The sequence below is a fragment of the Pinus tabuliformis genome, chromosome 9, assembly GCF_031772625.1.
Source record: "Pinus tabuliformis cultivar Carrire ecotype Pingquan chromosome 9, CPIR1, whole genome shotgun sequence".
Classification (NCBI taxonomy): domain Eukaryota; kingdom Viridiplantae; phylum Streptophyta; class Pinopsida; order Pinales; family Pinaceae; genus Pinus; species Pinus tabuliformis.
Genome location: NC_142307.1, coordinates 1399398131 through 1399418530, shown reverse-complemented (window position 1 = coordinate 1399418530; position 20400 = coordinate 1399398131). Strand labels below are relative to the sequence as shown.

Genomic DNA, 20400 nt, shown 5'->3' with positions numbered 1-20400 from the left:
GATTGGTGCCAAGAATCTTCTAAGATATCTTCAGGGCACAATCTCTCATGAATTGAGATACACTGTCGGAAATATGAAACCACATGATTATTCGAATGATGAGTGGGCAGGAAGTATGGAGGATCACTAGAGAACTTCTCAGTGCTGTTTGGAATCTGCCTTGATATCCTGGATGAGCAGGAAGCAGAAGTCGGTGACTCTAAGCACCACCAAGGCAGAATACATTGCTGATAGTATGGCCTTCTGTGAGGCAGTCTGGTTGCTGAAGCTCTTCAGTGAGCTGTTTGTACACATGATGAATACCACTGTGATTCTCTGTGACAACCAGAGATGGGATTCGATTATTGAGGAATCCCGTATTTGACAATTGCTCCAGCAGATAGACATCAATTACTGCCTTATCTGGGATATGGTAAGTCGATGATCAAGGAGGCTCCATCACACTGAGATGATGTACAGGACAGAGCCCTGAGGAAAGATCAAATTTGTGATTTTCCCGAACGACTTGGAGTCGTCGAGAGACCTTTGTAAAAGGGTCCTGCATGCTGCATACATTGAGCTCTAGGAGCTTTGGGGGGCTTGCAGTTCTATTGGAGCAACATACGACCACAGGGTGACTCACCCTCCCCTGGTGGTGCGCACTGAAACAAGATGATTCGCTCTCTTGTGGGACAAGATGATTCGCTCTCTTGTGTAGCAGGATGATTAGTTCTCCTGTGAGGCCTGGATTGATGTGTTCTCCATGGCGATTGTAGCAGGATTGATGTGTTCTCCTGTGAGGCCTGGATTGATGTGTTCTCCATGGCGATTGTAGCAGGATTGATGTGTTCTCCTGTGAGGCATGGATTGATGTGTTCTCCATGGCGATTGTAGCAGGATTGATGTGTTCTCCTGTGAGGCCTGGATTGATGTGTTCTCCATGGCGATTGTAGCAGGATTGATGTGTTCTCCATGGCAGCCTGGATTGATGTGTTCTCCATGGCAGCCTGGATTGATGTGTTCTCCATGGCGATTGTAGCAGGATTGATGTGTTCTCCATGGCGATTGTTCTACATACTCCGAGACTGACTTCGTGTCAGTGCAGTACTGGTCTGGGACCAGTGAGAGTGGTACATACTATGACACTGACTTCGGGTCGGTTGAGACTGGTCTGGGACCAGTGGTACACTCTCTGAGATTGCGATACTGGTCTGGGACTAGTGGTAGGAGTGGTACTTACTATGAAGCTGACTTCGGGTCAGTTGAGACTGGTCTGGGACCAGTGGTATGCACTCTGAGACTGACTTCAGGTCAGTGGAGAATGATATGACTCATTCTCGATCAATTCTTCTTCTTCATAGTTTAGCGGAGATGAGCAGAGCAGAGCAGAGCCAGCAGAGCAAAGCTAGCAGAGCTGAGCTGAGCTGAGCAGAGCCAGCAGAGCTGAGCAGAGCAGAGCTAGGCAGAGTAGTGCAAGGCACTAATGGCAGAGATAGTACAGTCGTACATATGGATCAGCGGATGGAGTTCTCCCTAGTTGAGAGGGAGTGTTAAATTGGCAACTAGGGCCAAACTCCATGTGGGTCAGTTTATTTATGGCAGCTGATATTTTTATTGGATCCCTCTCGTCGAGAGGTGTAGGATTGATCCAAAGATCATCCGATTCCGATAAGTATTTATGGAGATATGAATTTATTTTGTTTATGTAATTATTATCAAGCCGACCAACTCTTATGTAGGCTCTAGAAGCCCAACCGTCGTGTCTTTTCATCATCCTCTCTTTAGTATAAATAGAAGAGTTTTTGATGTCAATTGGCACACGTATTCTTAAGGTGATCTCCTCTCCACGTCTGGGTTTTTGGAAGGAGAAAACCTAAAGATACGCTGGCTCAAGGGCGATGCCCTAATCGCAGGAAACTACAAGCATATGAGGATGAGCCAACAAACAGACCCAATACAAGGGATATGCTGTTCAAATACGCAGTATGGGTTCATATATATATATGATGGCGATCACTGTATACGCAGTATGGATTCATATATATGCTGGCGATCACTGTATACGCAGTATGGGTTCATATATGGCGATCACTGTATACGCAGTATGGATTCATATATATGCTGGCGATCACTGTATACGCAGTATGGGTTCATATATATATGTTGGCGATCACTGTATACGCAGTATGGGTTCATGACTATGTATACGCAGGCATATGAGGATGATCTACGCAGCAAACAGAGACATAATACGCTATCCAGAAGTCTAATACACAGGTCCTAACCTACGCAGTCAAGGAGGCTCCCATTATGCAGATTAGGGAGACTTATACAATGTCCATAATGGAGACATATACGCTATACATTGTTCATTATGGATACGCTGGTCATTAAATGATATACGTTGTTCGTATACCCTGTTCTGGAAGCAGGGCAGAGAGACTCCCTACACACAATGACTCTCATATGGAAGGCGCGGTCATATCCATAGCCAGAGGGAGGCTCTACTTCCGCAGCAAATAGACCCTAATACGCACAACAAGCAAAGGATAGGACAACGAGGAATGGAACGCTGTTTCAGGCAGGCCGATGTGTTGTCTTGCGGGTTGTAGTCTTGATCTTGAAGGCCGAGAATGAAAGGACTGCCTCAGAGCATTGTTGAAGGGTGAACAGTTCTGTTAAGAGAATGCCGCAGTCATTTTTGGGGTGAAAGGTTTGTGCGTTGGGCTTGAAACTGCCCTTAAAGAGTAGCGTGGAGGGCTGCACCCTATTGGAGGACAACCGCAGTAAGAAGAAGCAATTTTGGGTTAGTTTAAGGGTTGTTAGGGACTATGGTTGGGTGCCCTAACTAGTCCAGAATTGCAGCAGCCTAATTACCCTCAAACAGTAAGCTAATGCACATATTCTGAAGTGCATCTTGTATGTGTTGAGACAGCTTGATGGGCAACTTATAGGAGTCCTTAGGACAACTAGTTTTCTGTGATAAAAGAAGGTACTTATCATATGCCTTAAGGATTGTTTGATAAGCCTCAGTTATACAGTAAAAGAAAGCATTGAATTCTGCTCCTAAATGTTGTTGCATTTGGATATTTATGTAACTAGTAAAGCATAGACAACAATAAGTACAGTGCAACAAGGACATTGGGACAGCAGTAAGCATGGTGCAGCAGTGGCACCATGTACATCAGTGATGAACACTGGGACAGCAGCTGCATGAAGACCAACATTGTGATGATGGGTGCATCACAGTGTAACACGATGAGCTACAACACATGGACAAGGTACATCAGAATGATAGGTGAAGGAGTCACCTTGAGAATCAGTTGAAGCAGAATGTCTTCAACTGATCTCATCGCTATACGAAATGATCTATGCTAGATCTAGATAAGTCAAAGTGTTGACTTTTGTTGTAAATGTACTATCTATCTCTCTCTCTGCTGAACTTTGAAGATAAAAGAAGATTTGATTAAAGGGTTTCCCCACACATTGTGGGGTTTGTCCCTGGCTCGCGCCATATCTTGTGTCCTCTTGCATTGGCTTGTCTTCTGCGTTTTATATTTATGTTCTATCTGCAGTTTATCATAATGCTGATGTGATTGCTAACTGTGAAAATTTAAATAAATTGCTCTAGCATAGAACATACCTAATGTTAACACCTTTGCTACATCACTAGTTGAATAGTTATACTTCACTCGAATGAAGTGTGCTACTTTTTCCAACCTGTCCACCACAACCATGATGGAATCATGCTGTCTAGATGTCCTCGACAAACCTATAATGAAGTTGTTGAAATGACCTTCCATTTTCACTCTGGAATTAGAATTGATTGTAGTAATCCACCTGGGTGCTTACATTCTGCTTTTACTTGTTGACAATCCAAACATCTAGCCATAACCTTCGCCACTTCCTTCTTCAAATTCGGCCTTTAATAGAACTTCTTCATCGCTATCAATGTCTTCGGATATTCTTGGTGCCCTGAATACGGTTTTGCATGCAATTCTCGCAAGATAGTCTTCTTGAGCTTACTATTGTTCGACACATAGATCCTATCCCTAAATCTGACCAAACCATCTGCTGTGAGACGATAGTCCATATCTTGATCACCTGTACCCTGCTGTAACCTGTGTATAAGCTCCATGTACCTGTCATCCCGCTGTCTTGCCTGTAAAATCCGATCCTATAAGTCTGTGCCATATGAACTCATGGCTGCTATATCATTCACCTGCACTCTCCTACTAAGAGCGTTTGCAACCTTGTTATCTTTACCTTTAATGTACCTAATCTCGACATTCATATTTGGTTGGTCAAACAGATACCTCAATCCACTGTGATTGCTCATCAGTACAAACCTCCTGCCAATAAGATAGTGCCTCCACATCTTCAATGCATGGATGATCGCTGCCAACTCAAGATCATGTGTCGGATAATTCTGCTCGTGCTTATTCAGCTTCTGTGATTCATAGCAGAGTACTTGTCCTTCCTGCATTAAGACTCCACCAAGTCCTATCTTGCAGGCATCCGTACACACCACAAACTCTTTTTCTGGATTTGTAATCTTTAGAACTAGAGCGTTTGTCAACAACTGCTTCAATTGCTCAAAACTTGTTGCACATTCCTCAGTCCATATAAATTTCTTACCTTGCCTTTGCAATGACGTAATAGGATATGCAATCCGAGAGAAGTTCCTGATGAACCCCTTATAATAACCTGCTAGTCCCATAAATGATCTTACCTCATTCATGTTTCTAGGAACTGCCCACTCCATGATAGCTCTTATCTTCTCTGGATCTACTGCTATACCTTCTGTGGAAACATGTCCCAAGTAATGGACCTTTGTGTGAAAGAAACTACTTTTACCGAGCTTAGCATACAACTGATGCTCACTTAGCAATCTCAACATTGCTTCTAAATGTTTGACATGCTCTTCCTCATTCTTAGAATATATCGTCAATGAATACAATGACAAATTTGTCGAGATAAGGACATACCACACTATTCAACAAGCACATGAAAGTAGCTGGAGCATTAGTCAAACCAAATGGAACTACAACAAACTCATAATGCCCATACCTAGTCCGGAAAACAATGTTGTAGATGTCCTCTTCTTTAATGCGTACTTGACGATATCAGGATCTCAAGCCAATCTTCGAGAACACTGCTACTCCCTTCAACTGGTCGAAGAAGTCATCAATCCTCAGCAACGGATACTTGTTCTTGATGGTCACCTTGTTCAACTGTTTGTAATCAATGCATAGCATGAGAGTACCATCCTTCTTCACAAACAAAATTGGTGCACCCCAAGGCGATACACTTGGCCTGATGTATCCTTTGTCAAGCATTTCCTTCAACTGCAACTTCAACACTACTAACTCTAGTGTGCTCATCTTGTATGGTGCCTTTGATGCCGGTGTTGCCCTTGGTACCAACTCAGTAGAGAAGTGGACTTCTCTACGAGGCAACAACTCTAAAATCTCTGTCGGAAACACATCCTGAAACTGTTGCAAGATCGACTACCTCTTCATAACTTCTGCATCCTCAACATCCTTACCTTTATCACTAGAAATATGTACTGCAAATAATACACCCTTTTCTGCCACTGCTCTTTGTCTGCATAGCTGTCACCATTCTAATTGATGTAGCTTTCTTCTTACCCTGCAAGATTCTTTGTTCTCCATTGTCATCCAAACATTCAATAGCTTTGTCATAGCAATCCACCTTAGTCCATGTATGACAACTATAACCATGTCGATGTATGCATAATGACGTATAGGCACTGACATGATGAGAGTTATAACCAAATTCTGTCATGAACCATGCTTATAACCAACATACAAACCAACAAAATAACAAGAGTAAAACAACTATAAACACCACATATTAACAAGTACATTTACACATAAAACACAAGAGGAAAGGAGCTCTTATTAACATATGAAAAAGCCAACCAAGTTAGGAACTTCCACGTACCACCCGACCATAGATTGGGTTGAACAAATCTTTCTTTCAGCCAATCACCCCTGTGCCATATTCCAAGCATGAATGTGGTACTTACAACAAAACAACCAGTTCTTCCTCAGGCTTTATCACAATCCACCAAGGGATTCCTAGGCCCAAGCCCTCATATATACAACTAGACTTTACCGCAATCTCATCGGATCCCTAGGCCCTAAACAAGCATGGATGCGTCCGGATCTCTCCACCTAAACCGTGAGGAATTTGTCCTTGTCCACCTCTAGTCTTTATTGTATATTTCGACATTCACCGGTTGAGGATTTGTAGGCCCAATGAGGCTCCACCCTCTAGGCCCGTATATCTCGCCATTCAATGGTCGAGGATTCCTAGGCCTAACAAGGGCATAGACAATCAGGGTTTACCGCAATCCCACCTTCACCAGTCCAGGGATTCCTAGGCACTGTGTTTCTCCCCTGAGACCATCCCACTCAGTTTCGAAAACCATTCGACAATCCAACTCAACCAAAACAAGATAACCCCATCACACCATGGCTATCCGAAAATGGCAAGGCAAAGCTGAAAACCACTGTCACACCTTGAAAGACCCATGCCAATGACAAAAAGAGAACAATAAACACATATTTATGTACCATGCATGCCAAAACTAGCAAGGAAATCATACATGCAACTTGATACTTGCAAGTAATCCTGCTGTAGCCGCTTGAATCCGCTCTTGCTTGCTTGATCCTTGCTTCCTCTTGCTTTCTTGTCCTTCCTTTGCCTTCTTTCCCCAATGCTAGAATGCTCCAAGAATACTCAATAAATGTCCAGGAGTATGAGAGAGTAGAGAGAATAGAGAGAGCTCCAAAACTGAACTGACAAAAGCTTGGCTATCTGGAAATGGCAAGGCAAAGCTGAAAACCACTGTCACACTTGGAAAGACCCATGCCAATGACAAAAAGAGAACAAAAAACACACATTTATGTACCATGCATGCCAAAACTAGCAAGGAAATCATACATGCAACTTGATACCTGCAGGTAAGCCCGCTATAGCCGCTTGAATCCCGCTCTTACTTGCTTGATCCTTGCTTCCTCTTGCTTTCTTGTCCTTCCTTTGCCTTCTTTCCCCAATGCTACAATGCTCCAAGAATACTCAATAAATGTCCAAGAGTATGAGAAAGTAGAGAGAACAGAGAGAGCTCCAAAACTGAACTGACAAAAGATTGTGAACTGATCCTCAGAAGCCTTTTTATTAATGAGGCCTCTATTTTCTTCAATTCCATTATTTTCCTTCATTTTTCTCCTCACATACCACCTGTGACCTTCCACCTTCCTTTTCTCCTAATTTCCATTATTTTCATAAATAAAATGTCAATTAATGCCGCTTGCCTTTCCAAAGCCTTTGCCAATTTCCTTAGCCACAATAAACCTAATGAACACCCACACTAGGATGTTTTGCTCATCATTCAGCTTCGAATAAGTGCCCCATGACCTTGGTTATTATTTTGCCTTTATTAACTTTATTACATGGATTTTTAACCAGGGATTTTACAAGGACATTGCCTATTTTGAGGGAGATAGTCATAGATGTTGAGAAATCTATGGCAGCTAGATTAGGGTGATTCACTTATTTTGATCACTGCTTGTGATGTTCTTTTTCTTAACTTGATGTACTTGTTATTAACTTCTTTCACTCGATTATTATTGTGTTTTTATCATAAACAACTACCAAACTATGATGATCAATGAGACGAGGACAAAAAATATAGGCTGCTAGCCAGGGCCAAAACCTCTCCTTTTGAGAGAAAAACCCACAAGAATTCTTCTCTTAGAGAATTTTCAAAGGACAAATTCCAAGACCTAAGACCAAGACAAAAGACTTGTCCAAGACCAAGTCAACCTCTCCTTTGATGAACTTTTCTTTCATGAAGTCAACGCTAGTCAAACTTCTTCAACACTTCAAGTTTTTGGCCTCACCTCATATTTTTGACCACTGCTTCAGGTTTGCAACTTTTGGCCTTCCTGCAATCTCTGTAATTTCACACGTGTGAGTGGGGCAGAATTATGGTCTTTTTCTCCTTCGCTTGGCTTGATATTCTTCCCTTGGTAACTTCGGCTTGCTATTGATCTTCTTGATACCTAAATTTTGCTCCTTGAGATGATTGCAATTCGGTCTTGCTACTACAAAAATGATGCCCTAATAATTTCGTACGTGTGAGAGGAAATAACCCAAAAACAATCTTCAAAATTTCGTTTTTCTCTTTCCTTTTGTTTTCCTCTTCTTTGCTCACCTTTTAGGTCTTCTTCTTGTCTTGATCGAACTTGTTGGACATGTCAGAAATGAGGTAGAGTACCTCTTATATATAGGCTTTCCTTGGAGCCGAATTGTCATCATGAGGCCGACTTGTCCTCTCTTGTAGGCCGACTTGTTGATGGCTAGGTCGACTTGAACTTGGAGGGTATTTATGACACAAATTCACTGACATAAATTCTATGGAATTGATACATGATGCCCAATAGGGTCTTTTACATATCACAATGACTCATTAACTTCTTTGACTCTATGACATAGCCTAGAAGCACATAATGGGTGCTTGACCTAAAAACAAATTGGCCTAGAGCATGAAACCCATGCTATAAAAATAATAATAATATTTTTCTTTTCTCTTTTACATCAAATACAAAAATCAAGAGTACATAAGACATTATGAAGATTGAACCTAGTTACATTTTCCAACAATAGGTCATCCAAAGTTAAGTATCGAGCAACATGGTGTACATAGAGGGTGCATACTTGGCAGGCATGCCAAATTTGCTATCCCAAGCAGCAAGGATAGGTCTAAGGAGATTCTAGACCTAGTGAGAGAGGATGAGAAGAAAGAATCTCCAAAGGTTGAGTTGGGGTTACCATTGATTTCTAGGGCCATACAACAACCTTCAAGTGAAGAGATGGAGATAAGAGCGCCTTCTGTTTCTGTCAGGAGACCTTGATGGTGAAGTCAAACATTGAGGGGCATAGTTGAGTATGGTTTGAAATATCTAAGAAATGGTGAAGTGGCAGGTAGTGCAATAGATAAGAAGAGCATCTTAAGGTGTTACTTTAGCTTGGGGTCAACAATGGTATCTTGGTTTAGCAAGAAGCAAACTTTTGTGGCACTTAGTAGAGAGTAGAGATCACTTCATACAAGACATGATTCAAATGGGAGCAATGAAGGTTTAACATATTTCCACGAATTAGTAGGTAGTTGATATTCTAACCAAGCCCTTGGCAAAAGATTCTGGGAGCAATTTTCATATAATACATATTCTAATATATAACTGTCCAATTTTAAAAATGATTATGAGAGAGAATAATTATATATTGTGTGTGTGTGTGTGTAACATGTAGAATGTCAAATCAAGTGCAAAAAACATAACATGGTTTTAATTATTGGATTAGTGACGATCATTAAAGCATCAACCTTTTAGTACACATATAACTTGTTATCAAATGATCAATCATCAATCGTTTAGTACACATATAACTTGTTATCAAATGATCAATCATCAACCACAAAATGAACCTTTAAGTTTTCAGCATATAAATTTGTCATCAACAAATTGTAATAGGCTAAAGCTGTCCTCCACATTGGCCTTGTTAATTTTCCACCGTTCTATGCTGTTACAATTACTTTAGCCCAATTCTTAACTTCAATTAACAATCCATTCAATCTTCCAGTAGTAAATAGTAATTTTAGATAGAACAATAATTGCAATGTACAATAGATGATCCATTAATGAAAAAGGTATTATAGACTATGTGTGAATTCGCTTATGTTACTTAATGCAACGGATCGAAAAGATTGCGAATAACATAAACACATAAACAATTTGAAGACACATTTAAACACATCAACACAACCAAATTTAATAAAGGAGTTCACCAGACTTTCTGGCTACGTCTCCTGGTCCTTTCGCTTCCAGTGTTGACCTCTTTATTTTGTCTTCAATATGCTGTTACAGACATGAGCTCAAAAACAGAGTCTCAGATGATAAAATGGACATCACCACTGCGTCCAGCTCGAAATTTCAAGTCAAATGAGTGTAAACTCGACCATATTTGGCCATAGTGACCTCCAGACCCCCTGGAAAGTCAAAAACCACCTCTGCCTATAGCAAAACCGCCTTTCTGCTGCACAAAACTGCCTTTACTTGTGAAAAACTGCTTCTGCAACCAAAACTCGCCTTGGAAAGCGCGCTGGTGGTTTTGGTCTGGTTCGGCACTTGCATAACAATATAAAAATGTTTGGCAGATGGAATACCAAGTTCTAGCACTTGGTATGTTGGCTAGCGGACTCATGTGAAAGCGCTGTTGTATAATGGTTTTGGGAAGGTCGGCGGTTCAAACCTCCGCCCAACCCTCCGCCTTATTCCTTGCTTTACATTAATATGTATATGATATATATATCATATACGATATATATTTCGCGGCGCATGTGGGATTTATGATATGGTTTGTTGTATGATATGGTTGGTTGTATATGGTTCGGACTATGGTGAAATCCCGCGGTTATACACACATTAAATGCCAAGGGACCGACGGTCATGGGGTTGACCTTGACCGTCCGACCCTTTTTCCAGCGGCTCCAACCGGAAACCTTAAATACCTTATCTTTTCCATAATGAACAAGTGGTGTGATAGCTCATCCGGTGAGCGGAATCCAGCGAGATCTTAGTAATCCAGGAGGTTAGGGGTTCGATCCTCCCTGACCCCCAAATTTTGGGATTTGCATGTCAATATTGGGCAAATCCGGGCTGCCACGTGTCAGCACCGGATTGGCTCATGTGAACCAATTAAAAACTGCCACATCACCTTCTTTGCTGACATCATCAAAACCATGTGGCGCATTCCTGGGACGACACGTGTCCTGTTGACGTAAGCGTTGACTATTGACCATTGACTAGTTTGACTTTGACCTTTTGACTTTTTGCCCTAGTTTGCCTTGAAACTTTGACTGGCCTTAACTTCTTCATCTGAACTCGGATTTTCGCGCCGTTCGCACCGTTGGAATCGTCTCGTCGAGCACTTCGACTTGATCCCACTTTCAACTGAGTTTGAAGACTTTGATATGGAGGCAAAATTGAATCCATTTTGGATCACTCCTCCCCACTGGAAGCTTTTGGACCACCAAAAGTTGGTTTTAGTTATTGAGTAAGTGAGGATAAAGTTCCCTCACTTTTCCAATCTCTATCCATCGTGCTTTACTTGGATTTGTACCTTTGAGTCCAACTTGAAGATACTCAACATTTCCTCATCGCGAAGTTCTTATCCTCCTGTCAAGAACTGTGTCCTCCTGTAGCTCATTGAGATACTTCGAAAAGATCTTCAATAGAAGGTAGTTGACCTTGCTCTTCAGGATCTTCAATCAATGAAGGTTTGTACAATCTCAAGTTTTCAACATTTACGACGAAATAGATCTGCATATAAGCTGGTAGATCTAGGCGGAAAGCATTTTCACCAATTTTATTAAGTATTTTGAAAGGACCATATCTAATTGGTTCCAACTTTTTACCTTCCCCTTGCAGTCTTTCTTTGTTGATGTACAACTAGACTTGACCACCAACTTGAAAGCTATGCTCAACTCGATGCTTGTCATGCTGCGCTTTATACTTTGCTTGGCTTCTTTCCAGCTGTTCTTGTATTGCCTGGTGAATTTCCTGGATTTGTTCAATGAACTTGGTTGCTTTGTCCACATCACTGTGTCCATCAACTGCTATGTCTTTACCAAAGACAAAATCCAAGGGAGACTTTGGTGTAAAACCAAAACAAGTCTCAAAAGGAGATCTCTGAGTAGAAGAATGTTTTGCATGGTTGTAACTTTTAAGCATGCTGCACATAACACAAATGTTCATCCCAAAGTTTGGGATGCTTGCTGCAATATCCTTGAAGCAACTGTATCACTGTCCCGTGGACCACTTCTGTCTGACCATCTGTTTTTGATGAAATGCCGTGCTCTTCTTTAACCTTGTGTCCATTAACTCCCATAGACTTGACCAAAATTTCCCGACAAATTGAGAATCTCGATCGGATACAATAGAAGTGGGTAACCCAAAATGAACCCATACATTTTGAAAGAACAACTTTGCAGTTTGTTCAGTTGTGACCTGTTTATTACATGGTGTGAAAATACACATCTTACTAAACCTATCCACAACTACATACAAATAATCATGACCCTTTCTAGACTTTGGCAACCCCCCAACAAAATCCATGGAAACACTTTCCCAAGGACGAGAAGGAATTGGCAATGGAGTATACACGCCTAATTTTCTATTACTTGGCTTGCTTGTAGCACACATAGTACATCCTTTAATATATCTAGAAACTGTCTCATTCATTTGTGGCCAATAGCAAAAACTTTGTAATTGTGCAACTATCTTACTTACACCAAAATGACCTGATATGAGAGAAGTATGTGCTTCTCGAATTATATTAACTCTTTCAGTTTGTGGAATGCATAACTTTCCAAAATGATATAAGAGTTTGTCCTTTATGTAATAATCCAATTCTTCTACCTGCTTGCCATGACTTAAAGTTGCATATACGTCCTTAAAATTTGTGTCTTGAGCATATTGTTCAATGTAACTTTCATGAATTACTAAATTATGCTTAAGTATTGTGGATGCATTTATGATTGGTCTTGATAACATGTCCGCAACCTTATTATGTATGCCCTTCTTATATCTGATAACAAGATGAAATTGCTGTAGGAAACCCATCCACCTGTAATGTCGTGATTGTTGCAATTTAATTTGTGAGTGTAAATATTGAAGTGGTTGATGATCTGTATGTATGATTTTTTCTTTACCCATTATGTAATGTTTCCAGTTTTTAACACTCTGAACTAATGCATATAATTCTTTATCATATGTAGGATAGTTAACTACCGCTGATGTGAATGTCTCAGAATGAAAGCATATAGGCTTTCCGTGCTGCACCAACACTGCCCCCATGGCATATTCACTTGCATCAGTCATGAGGTCTGTTTCTTCTCAATATTTCCGTGTTACTTGCCTCTGTTGTTTTCCCCAGAGGTTTCTTGAAACGCTGCTTTCCAGCATCCTTGCTTCTATTTGTAACTACTTGACTGTAGGAGGGAGCGGCACTCCCCCTTGCACATCCCGCCATGGTACCCAACGTCAAACCCTAACGCCAACCCTAGATCAAGTTGCAGAGCTTCCCCTCGCTCACCCGGAATCAAAAATCCTTCTCTGAACTTCACTACTCTCTAAAGTCACTTTTCACTTTATAATTTAACATTGACTCTACCACTTATAAAGTCACTTTCACTTTATAAAGTCACACTTAGGAAAATAATTACTTTGGACACTTTTCCCTAGGTAGAGACTAACCGATGGGAAACCACTTGTCCAAGGTACATTAAAAATCAACATGAGGTATGGACTAGTATGAAACCATCTCTCAAACATCCTAGATTATTTGGTTGTGATGCTTATGTAGACATTCTGAAGGAAAATAGGAGTTAATATAGCTGAGAAGTGTATCTTTATTGGTTTGAAAGGTTATAAGCTTTGGAACTCAAAAACTAAGAGGGTTGTGTATAGTCGAGATGTGGTATTTTGAAAAATCAAAGATGTTGTCAAATATGAAGTCCTAGCAAGGGAGAAAGAACTAGAGAAGGTGGAGTTTGAATTGAAGGATGATGAATCAAACATTATAGAAGAATATGAATCAAAAGAAGAAAAACCACATACTCTGGTATTGAAGAGATTGGTTCGGGAAAGAAGGCAACTAGAAAAGCATATTCCACTTGATTGTTATTCAAATTTTGTGTTGTTTGTTACTGGTGATGATCCCACAACTGTTAGGGAGGCAATGGGTTTAGAGGATGGAAAACTATTTAAAAAGACCATGGTTGAAGAAATGGTAGCCTTGGACAAGAATGAGGCTTGAGATCTAATGGAGTTGTTGGTTGGAAGAAAACCTATTGGAAACAAATGGGTGTTTAAGGAGAAGTTGCACGAAAAAGGCAATTTGGAGAAATACAAAGTTGGTTAGTAGGAAAAGTTTATTCCTAGGTAGAGGGAATTGACTTTGGGGAGATTTTTTTGTCTTGTTGCCAAGTTAATTATTATTAGATTTCTTTTATATTTTGTTGCTGTTTTTGATTTTGAAGTAGAACAAATGGACATGAAGACATCATTCTCACATGGGAATATAGAAGAAGAAACCTGCATGAAGAAACTAAATGGTTTTGTGGTAAAGGGAAATAAAGCGCTAGTATGTAGGATGAAAAGGTCCGTATATGGGTTAAAGAAATCACCAAGGATGTGGTATAAAAAAATTGATACTTATATATTGGGACTTGGCTCCACAAGGAGTAAAGTAGATTATTGTGTGTATTTCAAATTTATTGGTGATCACCTTACTTATTTGGTCTTGTATGTGGATAATATGTTGTTGATTGGAAATGACAAGGAAATCATCTAGGATGTGGAAACTTAGTTGTTCTTTAAATTTGACATGAAAGATCTTGGTGCTGCAAAGTTCATTTGGAAATTGAAAAAGATCAGACAAATAGAAAACTCTAAATCAGAGGAAGTATGTTGAGACAATATTGCAAAGGTTTAATATGTAGGAATGTAAATTTGTAAAGGTCACTATTACCGTAGGTGTAAAGTTATTTGTAGATCATTGTCCCAAGACATAGGAAGATTTCGTGTCCCATGCTTCATATGCTAGTGTAGTTGGCAGTTTGAGGTATGTAATGGTCTTTACTATACTGAACATTACACATGCATTGGAGATATTGAGCAAGTATATGTCAAAACTGAAGGAGCATTAGAGAGTAGTAAAGAGGATTTTTGAGTATTTGTGTGGCAGTACTACTTATGGATTATGCTACAAAGGAAAGCCATGATTGGATAGAGTTACATGGCTTTGTTGATGCAGATTGAGCTGGAGTATGGATTGCAGAAGATCTACGAGTGGATTCCATATGTCAAGATCATCCTTGATCCTTGAGTTTAAGCACTTTCTCTTTTGGTTGAGATTGACTATGGTTCAAGCATTAAAGATAATTGTAATTAAGTACTTAAGAACATTACGTAATCTCACCTTAAGAGCACTCATCATCTCTTGCACTTGCATTCTAGGATTAATATCTTGCATTAATCAATTTACTGCCAAGCTTAACCTTGGTCAATAGAAAATAGGACCACCTTTCTCACCTAGCTTGAGGAGCCTGGCCCCTCTAAGTGGTTAACACGGTGACCTTGGAGTGGTCAGAGTCACAGTCTCTATGGCACTGGAGGCATCAGGTAGTTAGAACCTATGGGGAGATATCGTTAACTAGGCCCGAGCCTGCTTCCCCTTGGCTTCTTTCTCACAACCTACTCTAGAGACTAGCTTCAAAACAATTAAGAGGAAGAATACATTTAGAGTAGGCATCTAACTAAAATAAAGCAACATTCCGCATCTCATCTACTTTGTAGGATTTGCATCCCTTTTAGGATAATGAAGCATCTTTTAAGCAACACTGTTCATTCGGTAACTTGGTAATAATTTGTCTTAAGCAAGTAGTTGACTCCATTCAAGGCGCTGGTCTTCATAATAAATCTAATCAAATCACTTTACTTGCTAATTCAACCAGGTTGCTAGGCCATTCAATTGTGTCTCCCGGACTTGTTGGTTGCCAACAAGTCTCCCATCTTCACATTTCATAGGGACTACCCCCAATAGCTTGCTGTAGGGATACAACTAAAACGGAGAGGGCGGGAATCAGAGTGACAGCGCCGGCCTTGAGTTGTCGCATTTGAAGTGTATAATTTGGGCGACAACAAGTTGTATCCAACAACTTCTTAAGGTAGAGAGCCGACAATTAGTAAGGGCCTACTTCGAGAAAACTGAACAGACCATCGGGAGCTGGGAGATGGGACGTTCTCAAGAGGTTGTCTAAATCTTGAGCCCCACCTAGAGGGAACCAGACCCACCAAGGGTGACCACCCCATAGAAAATGAACCAAATCTCCAGAAATCAAAGAGCCCAAGGATAGCAGGGTCCAAAGACAACACCCTACAAATTTGAACGTGTTAAAATTGGAAACTAGGGCCAAATTCCACTTTGGACAGCTCATTTGATGGAGATGATTATTGCATTGAATTCCTCTTTTCAAGAGGACCAAAATCGACCTAAAAATCATCAAATTTGGATGAGGAAAAATATGTTTTTTGAGGTCAAGCCCACATATGCAAATTGTCAAGGTCGGCCACATCATAATGTAGGCTTATGAACCCCGATGGACATGTCTCTTGAGCCCCAATGACTTGTAAAAATACAAGAGACTTTCATCCTCATTTGGCACTTCATCAACTCAACATATTCTTCTCTCTCCTCATCTGATTGGTTCGTACAACTTATTGGGCATCTCTTTTCCTGACACATGTGGCAGTGAAGAAAGACAAATTTCAGGAAAAATTACAGGGCCGAATTTTAGGAATCTGTTGCAGGTTTGACTAGTGTTGACCAGGGCTGCGTTGACCAAGTTTGATTGCAATTTTGGGTCAAAATTTCAGTTTTGGAGAGCTGACCAAGGTATTCTAGGCATGTTGACCAGAGCTGACTGCAGACTTTGACCAAGTTTGACTGCTGATTTATGTACTGTTTTGGGCTGACTTTGACCAGCAAAAGAGGCCAAGTTTGACTTTGGTTGACTGAACTGTTTTGGAGAAGTTTGACTGCTGTTGACTTTCTGGTTAGGGTTGATTTTACTGCTGTTGACCCAGGTCAGAATTGCAGAATTTTACAGGGCTGTTTTGACAGTGATTTGACAAGTCAACTTTGACTTATTTTTGTACTCTCTCTCTCTCTCTGCTGAACATTTGATATAATAATAATAAGAAGAATTGATCAAAGGGTTTTCCCCATCTTGGGGTTTTTTCCCTGCATTCGCCAAATCTGGTGTTCTCTTGTCTTGGCTTGTCTTTTGCGTTTTATTGTTCATGTTCTATCTACAGTTACTGTCAATGTGATTTATAGTTAATGTGATTGCTATTGGAAACTAAATTGGAAATTGTCATTGGGCTGATAAAAGGACATTGAGGTAATTGTGCTAAGCGTTGAACATACCATTGTTATCTAAAATTAACAGAAAGGGACAAAGACCAGGCGGGGAAGAAACATTGAAGAACAGAATGAGAAAGGCCACTTGGAAAATTCTCCAGAAACAACTTATGTGAGCCAGCAGACCCCAATCCTTTACCAACCAGTTCTTAATCGAAATTGCAACCCGTTACCAAGCAGAGATTGAAATTTTGAGGGAACAGATAAAGATTCTAACCAGAGGGTTCACTATCTGCAGGCAAAGCCGAATTGAGGCTTTAATCCCACAATCCCAGAGCTGGTTTGTCCCATGGTCTTTTCCACAGGGTTTGGCTACCCAGAATGGAAACTGGACATAAACCAAACGAACCGAGCTTGTGCTATAATTATCCACAGATCCATCAATCTGGAAACATGGTCACTGCAACTGCCTTGAGGATGACTTAACTCGGCCATAAAACCTGATGTACTGGGCCTGAAACGACCTCTCATTCCATTTCCTCTACCTGGTTCGAGTGCTCATGACCTCTCCCATCCATGTGGGAGCCATCCTATTGCCTTAGCTGACCACCCCATCCGATAATAGTCTTATTGATTTTTGAGGTATTCTGTGTTTTTTCGAAGGCTTTGTATTCATATTTTTTGGTTTGAAGCTTTTCAAGTTTCAACCATAATGGTCAAATGCTGGATAATTCTTTGATTAACTGTAAAATACATTAATATTACCACTGTGTTTTAACTTCTACTGGCAACAGGAAGGTTGGTTCTAACTTTGAAGGAGGGCATATATAACTTTGACAGAATTGCAATGTGTCTTTCTATTGGCTGACTTCAGTTTTACCATTTGATGAGTGCAGAAGCTGTGGAACTACTCAACAGGCAAGATTATGAAAACATACACTAGTCACACCAATAGGGTGTACTGCATGACTTCGACATTTTCTGTGACAAATGGAAAATACATTGTCAGTGGCTCTGAGGATTGTTGTGTGTATCTTTGGGACCTTCAGGGTAAGAACATGGTTCAAAGGTTGGAAGGTCATACAGACACTGTTATCTCTGTTTCTTGTAGTCCCATTGAAAATAAGATTGCTTCTGGTGCTTTGGATAGAACTGTAAAGCTTTGGGTTCAAGATAAGTAACTGAAGCTTGTGGGAGCACCACGTTGTGCATATGTATTGTAAATTTCTTCTGCTAATGGAAGATAAAATGTTGAACACTCAGAAGGCTGTTGTGTTTATCTGTGCATTCCAAAGAGAGATTTATAGTTAGGTCACATTGACTGCTATCTTTCCTCCAGTAACTCTATTGAGTTGATCACTTTTTGTGCTTTAGAAAATGAGGAATATGGGTTCAATTTACGAATCTGTATCCTGTGTTTAATATTTCAATAATTTTCTTCACACAATTTTGTTTGGAGAGAAGAATTTAGTTATTTTGATCTGGACAGACGTGAAAGTTATAACCAGAGTGCTCTTTATCTTTTAGAATAGTTTGAATGAAAAGAAAATTGATTTTATTGTATAATTCGCTTTGTGACCTTTTCTGACTTTAGTTGATTGGACAGTTCTTTTGTTTTGTTTTTGCTTATTTAATGGATTGGTTTGATTCATAGAAGGCTTCTCCAATGCTTTTTGTGCTATGCTGTACACCATGTGCATGGTAAAATTGAATTATGGTAATTTATATAATTATGAAGCCTCATGTAGCTTATGAAGTGTAGTAATTATTATTGTGTATGGCCTTTTTTAATATTGAACTCACATTTCTTGTATGCTGCAGGCCAAGGACAAGGACTTGTTATGCTCTTTAGGTTTTGAAAATGTTTTTAGTCTCAGAAGGCTAATTTTATTTTGTTAAAGGTAGTCAAGAAATAATGGTTATGAACTTATGATGCAGTTGAGGTTCTTGGTTTGGGTGAAAAGATGGGTGACACAAGGGTTTGTGCAGTCCCTTTACTATTGTTGTGATCAGCCATAGGCTTTGCCACTTGATGCTTCCTGTTTTTTTGGAATCAAATATCGCTTCCTGTCAAGTTTTATTTTTTGACATTAAAGCTTTTAGTTTTTGGTGGTTTTGTTGGTTCATTCTTGTATTGTGTATTTCAGGTGTGAGGTAGAAAGTGATTTGATCCAGTGCTAAGTTGCAGGAAATGCAGGAACCGGGTCTGTACCATCACTGGAAACACAGGGAAATGTGGAAATGCATATGGTATGCCCTGGAAACATATGGAAATGTGAGATGAAAAGCCACGTCATGTTTCCAGCATGTTTCTCTACACATTCTGCATGCTTCATGATTTTCTTTGGGCAATTTTGACTGGATTTGACCATGTGAATCCACCTTGCTCAATGCTTTCCTAATTCAAGGCTAATTGAAGATAAGCAATGGAGGCATATTAAAGACGAGGTACATTCACCAGCATGGGAGAGATCAATAAGCCAGTTGCAGATGCGTAGAAGAGCGCATAAATTTGCTTGGAGAATCTTTGAAGGAAAGTGGATAAGTTCCCCAGATAAACTTTTGCTTTTCTGTACCCATCTGTCACTGGCTTATTTCTGTGCCATAAACCTTCTGTAGCTTGTGGTCCCATGCTCGTTAGTGTAACTTGTCTTTTATATGCCTTCTCAAAAATTCTCCAAAGGAACTTTTGCTCTCCTGTAGCCATCTGTTACTGATTTATTGTCTGTCATCCATTTTAAGGCATTGCCTATGAGACTTTTTGGAGTTTTTGGCTAAAATTTAGCAAATTTTTTTTGGTCAAATCTTCATTTTTATTATTTAAAATGGGTTTTTGACTGCATATATAAATTCAGCACACTGAAAAGCCTTGGGGCACTCGGATTGTGGAGAACTCATAACTCAAATTTGTGATTCCAGTAAATCGCTGCCGAATTATGGGCAATTTTGACTGGAAAAGGTGCTGGAAAATTCTTGAAAAGGTCTAACAGATAGACTACACTAATATGTCTCCACTGTAATTTAAATGTTCGTGCTCATTTATTCACGGTGCTTTGTTTAAAAGTTTCAATATAATTCTATTTATAAAATAACACACACACACAGTGTGTTTCCCCATCTCCAAAATATACAAGGAGGAGATATAGGAACGAAACTCAAGAAAGTACTTACTTCAACACTTTGGGTGTTATGTTGACAACATGTACCTCGGCAAAATTCAAGCACTGTAAGCCCATTGAAGAAGTGCTGTCGGAACTAGAGAGGGGCTGGGAGTTGAGGGGTATTCTCATCAGGAGGGTGTTCTGTTAATCATAGAGTTAGCTTTATTTCTGGGCAGAATAAGAATGCCAGGCTGAGGAAGGCTATAAAATTGGATGCAAATATTCAGAGTTTGATATTAGGTGT

At 40.0% G+C, this 20400-nt stretch overlaps 1 protein-coding gene across 2 annotated transcripts in view; it reads left to right on the top strand.

Annotated features, from left to right (window-relative positions):
• The window catches only part of LOC149153772 (COMPASS-like H3K4 histone methylase component WDR5B), a 112858-nt gene extending 93082 nt beyond the window's left edge, over positions 1 to 19776 (top strand). Inside the window, exon 2 of one of the 2 annotated variants that reach the window (XM_089439779.1) lies at positions 19184 to 19776. In XM_089439779.1, coding sequence (XP_089295905.1) covers positions 19184 to 19279 — 96 coding nt within the window. In that variant the 3' untranslated portion in view covers positions 19280 to 19776. Of the gene's footprint in view, positions 1 to 17891; positions 18476 to 19183 lie in introns of those variants that run through there. The other variant, XM_089439778.1, reaches the window with a different exon arrangement.
• Positions 19777 to 20400: the final 624 nt, after the last annotated feature.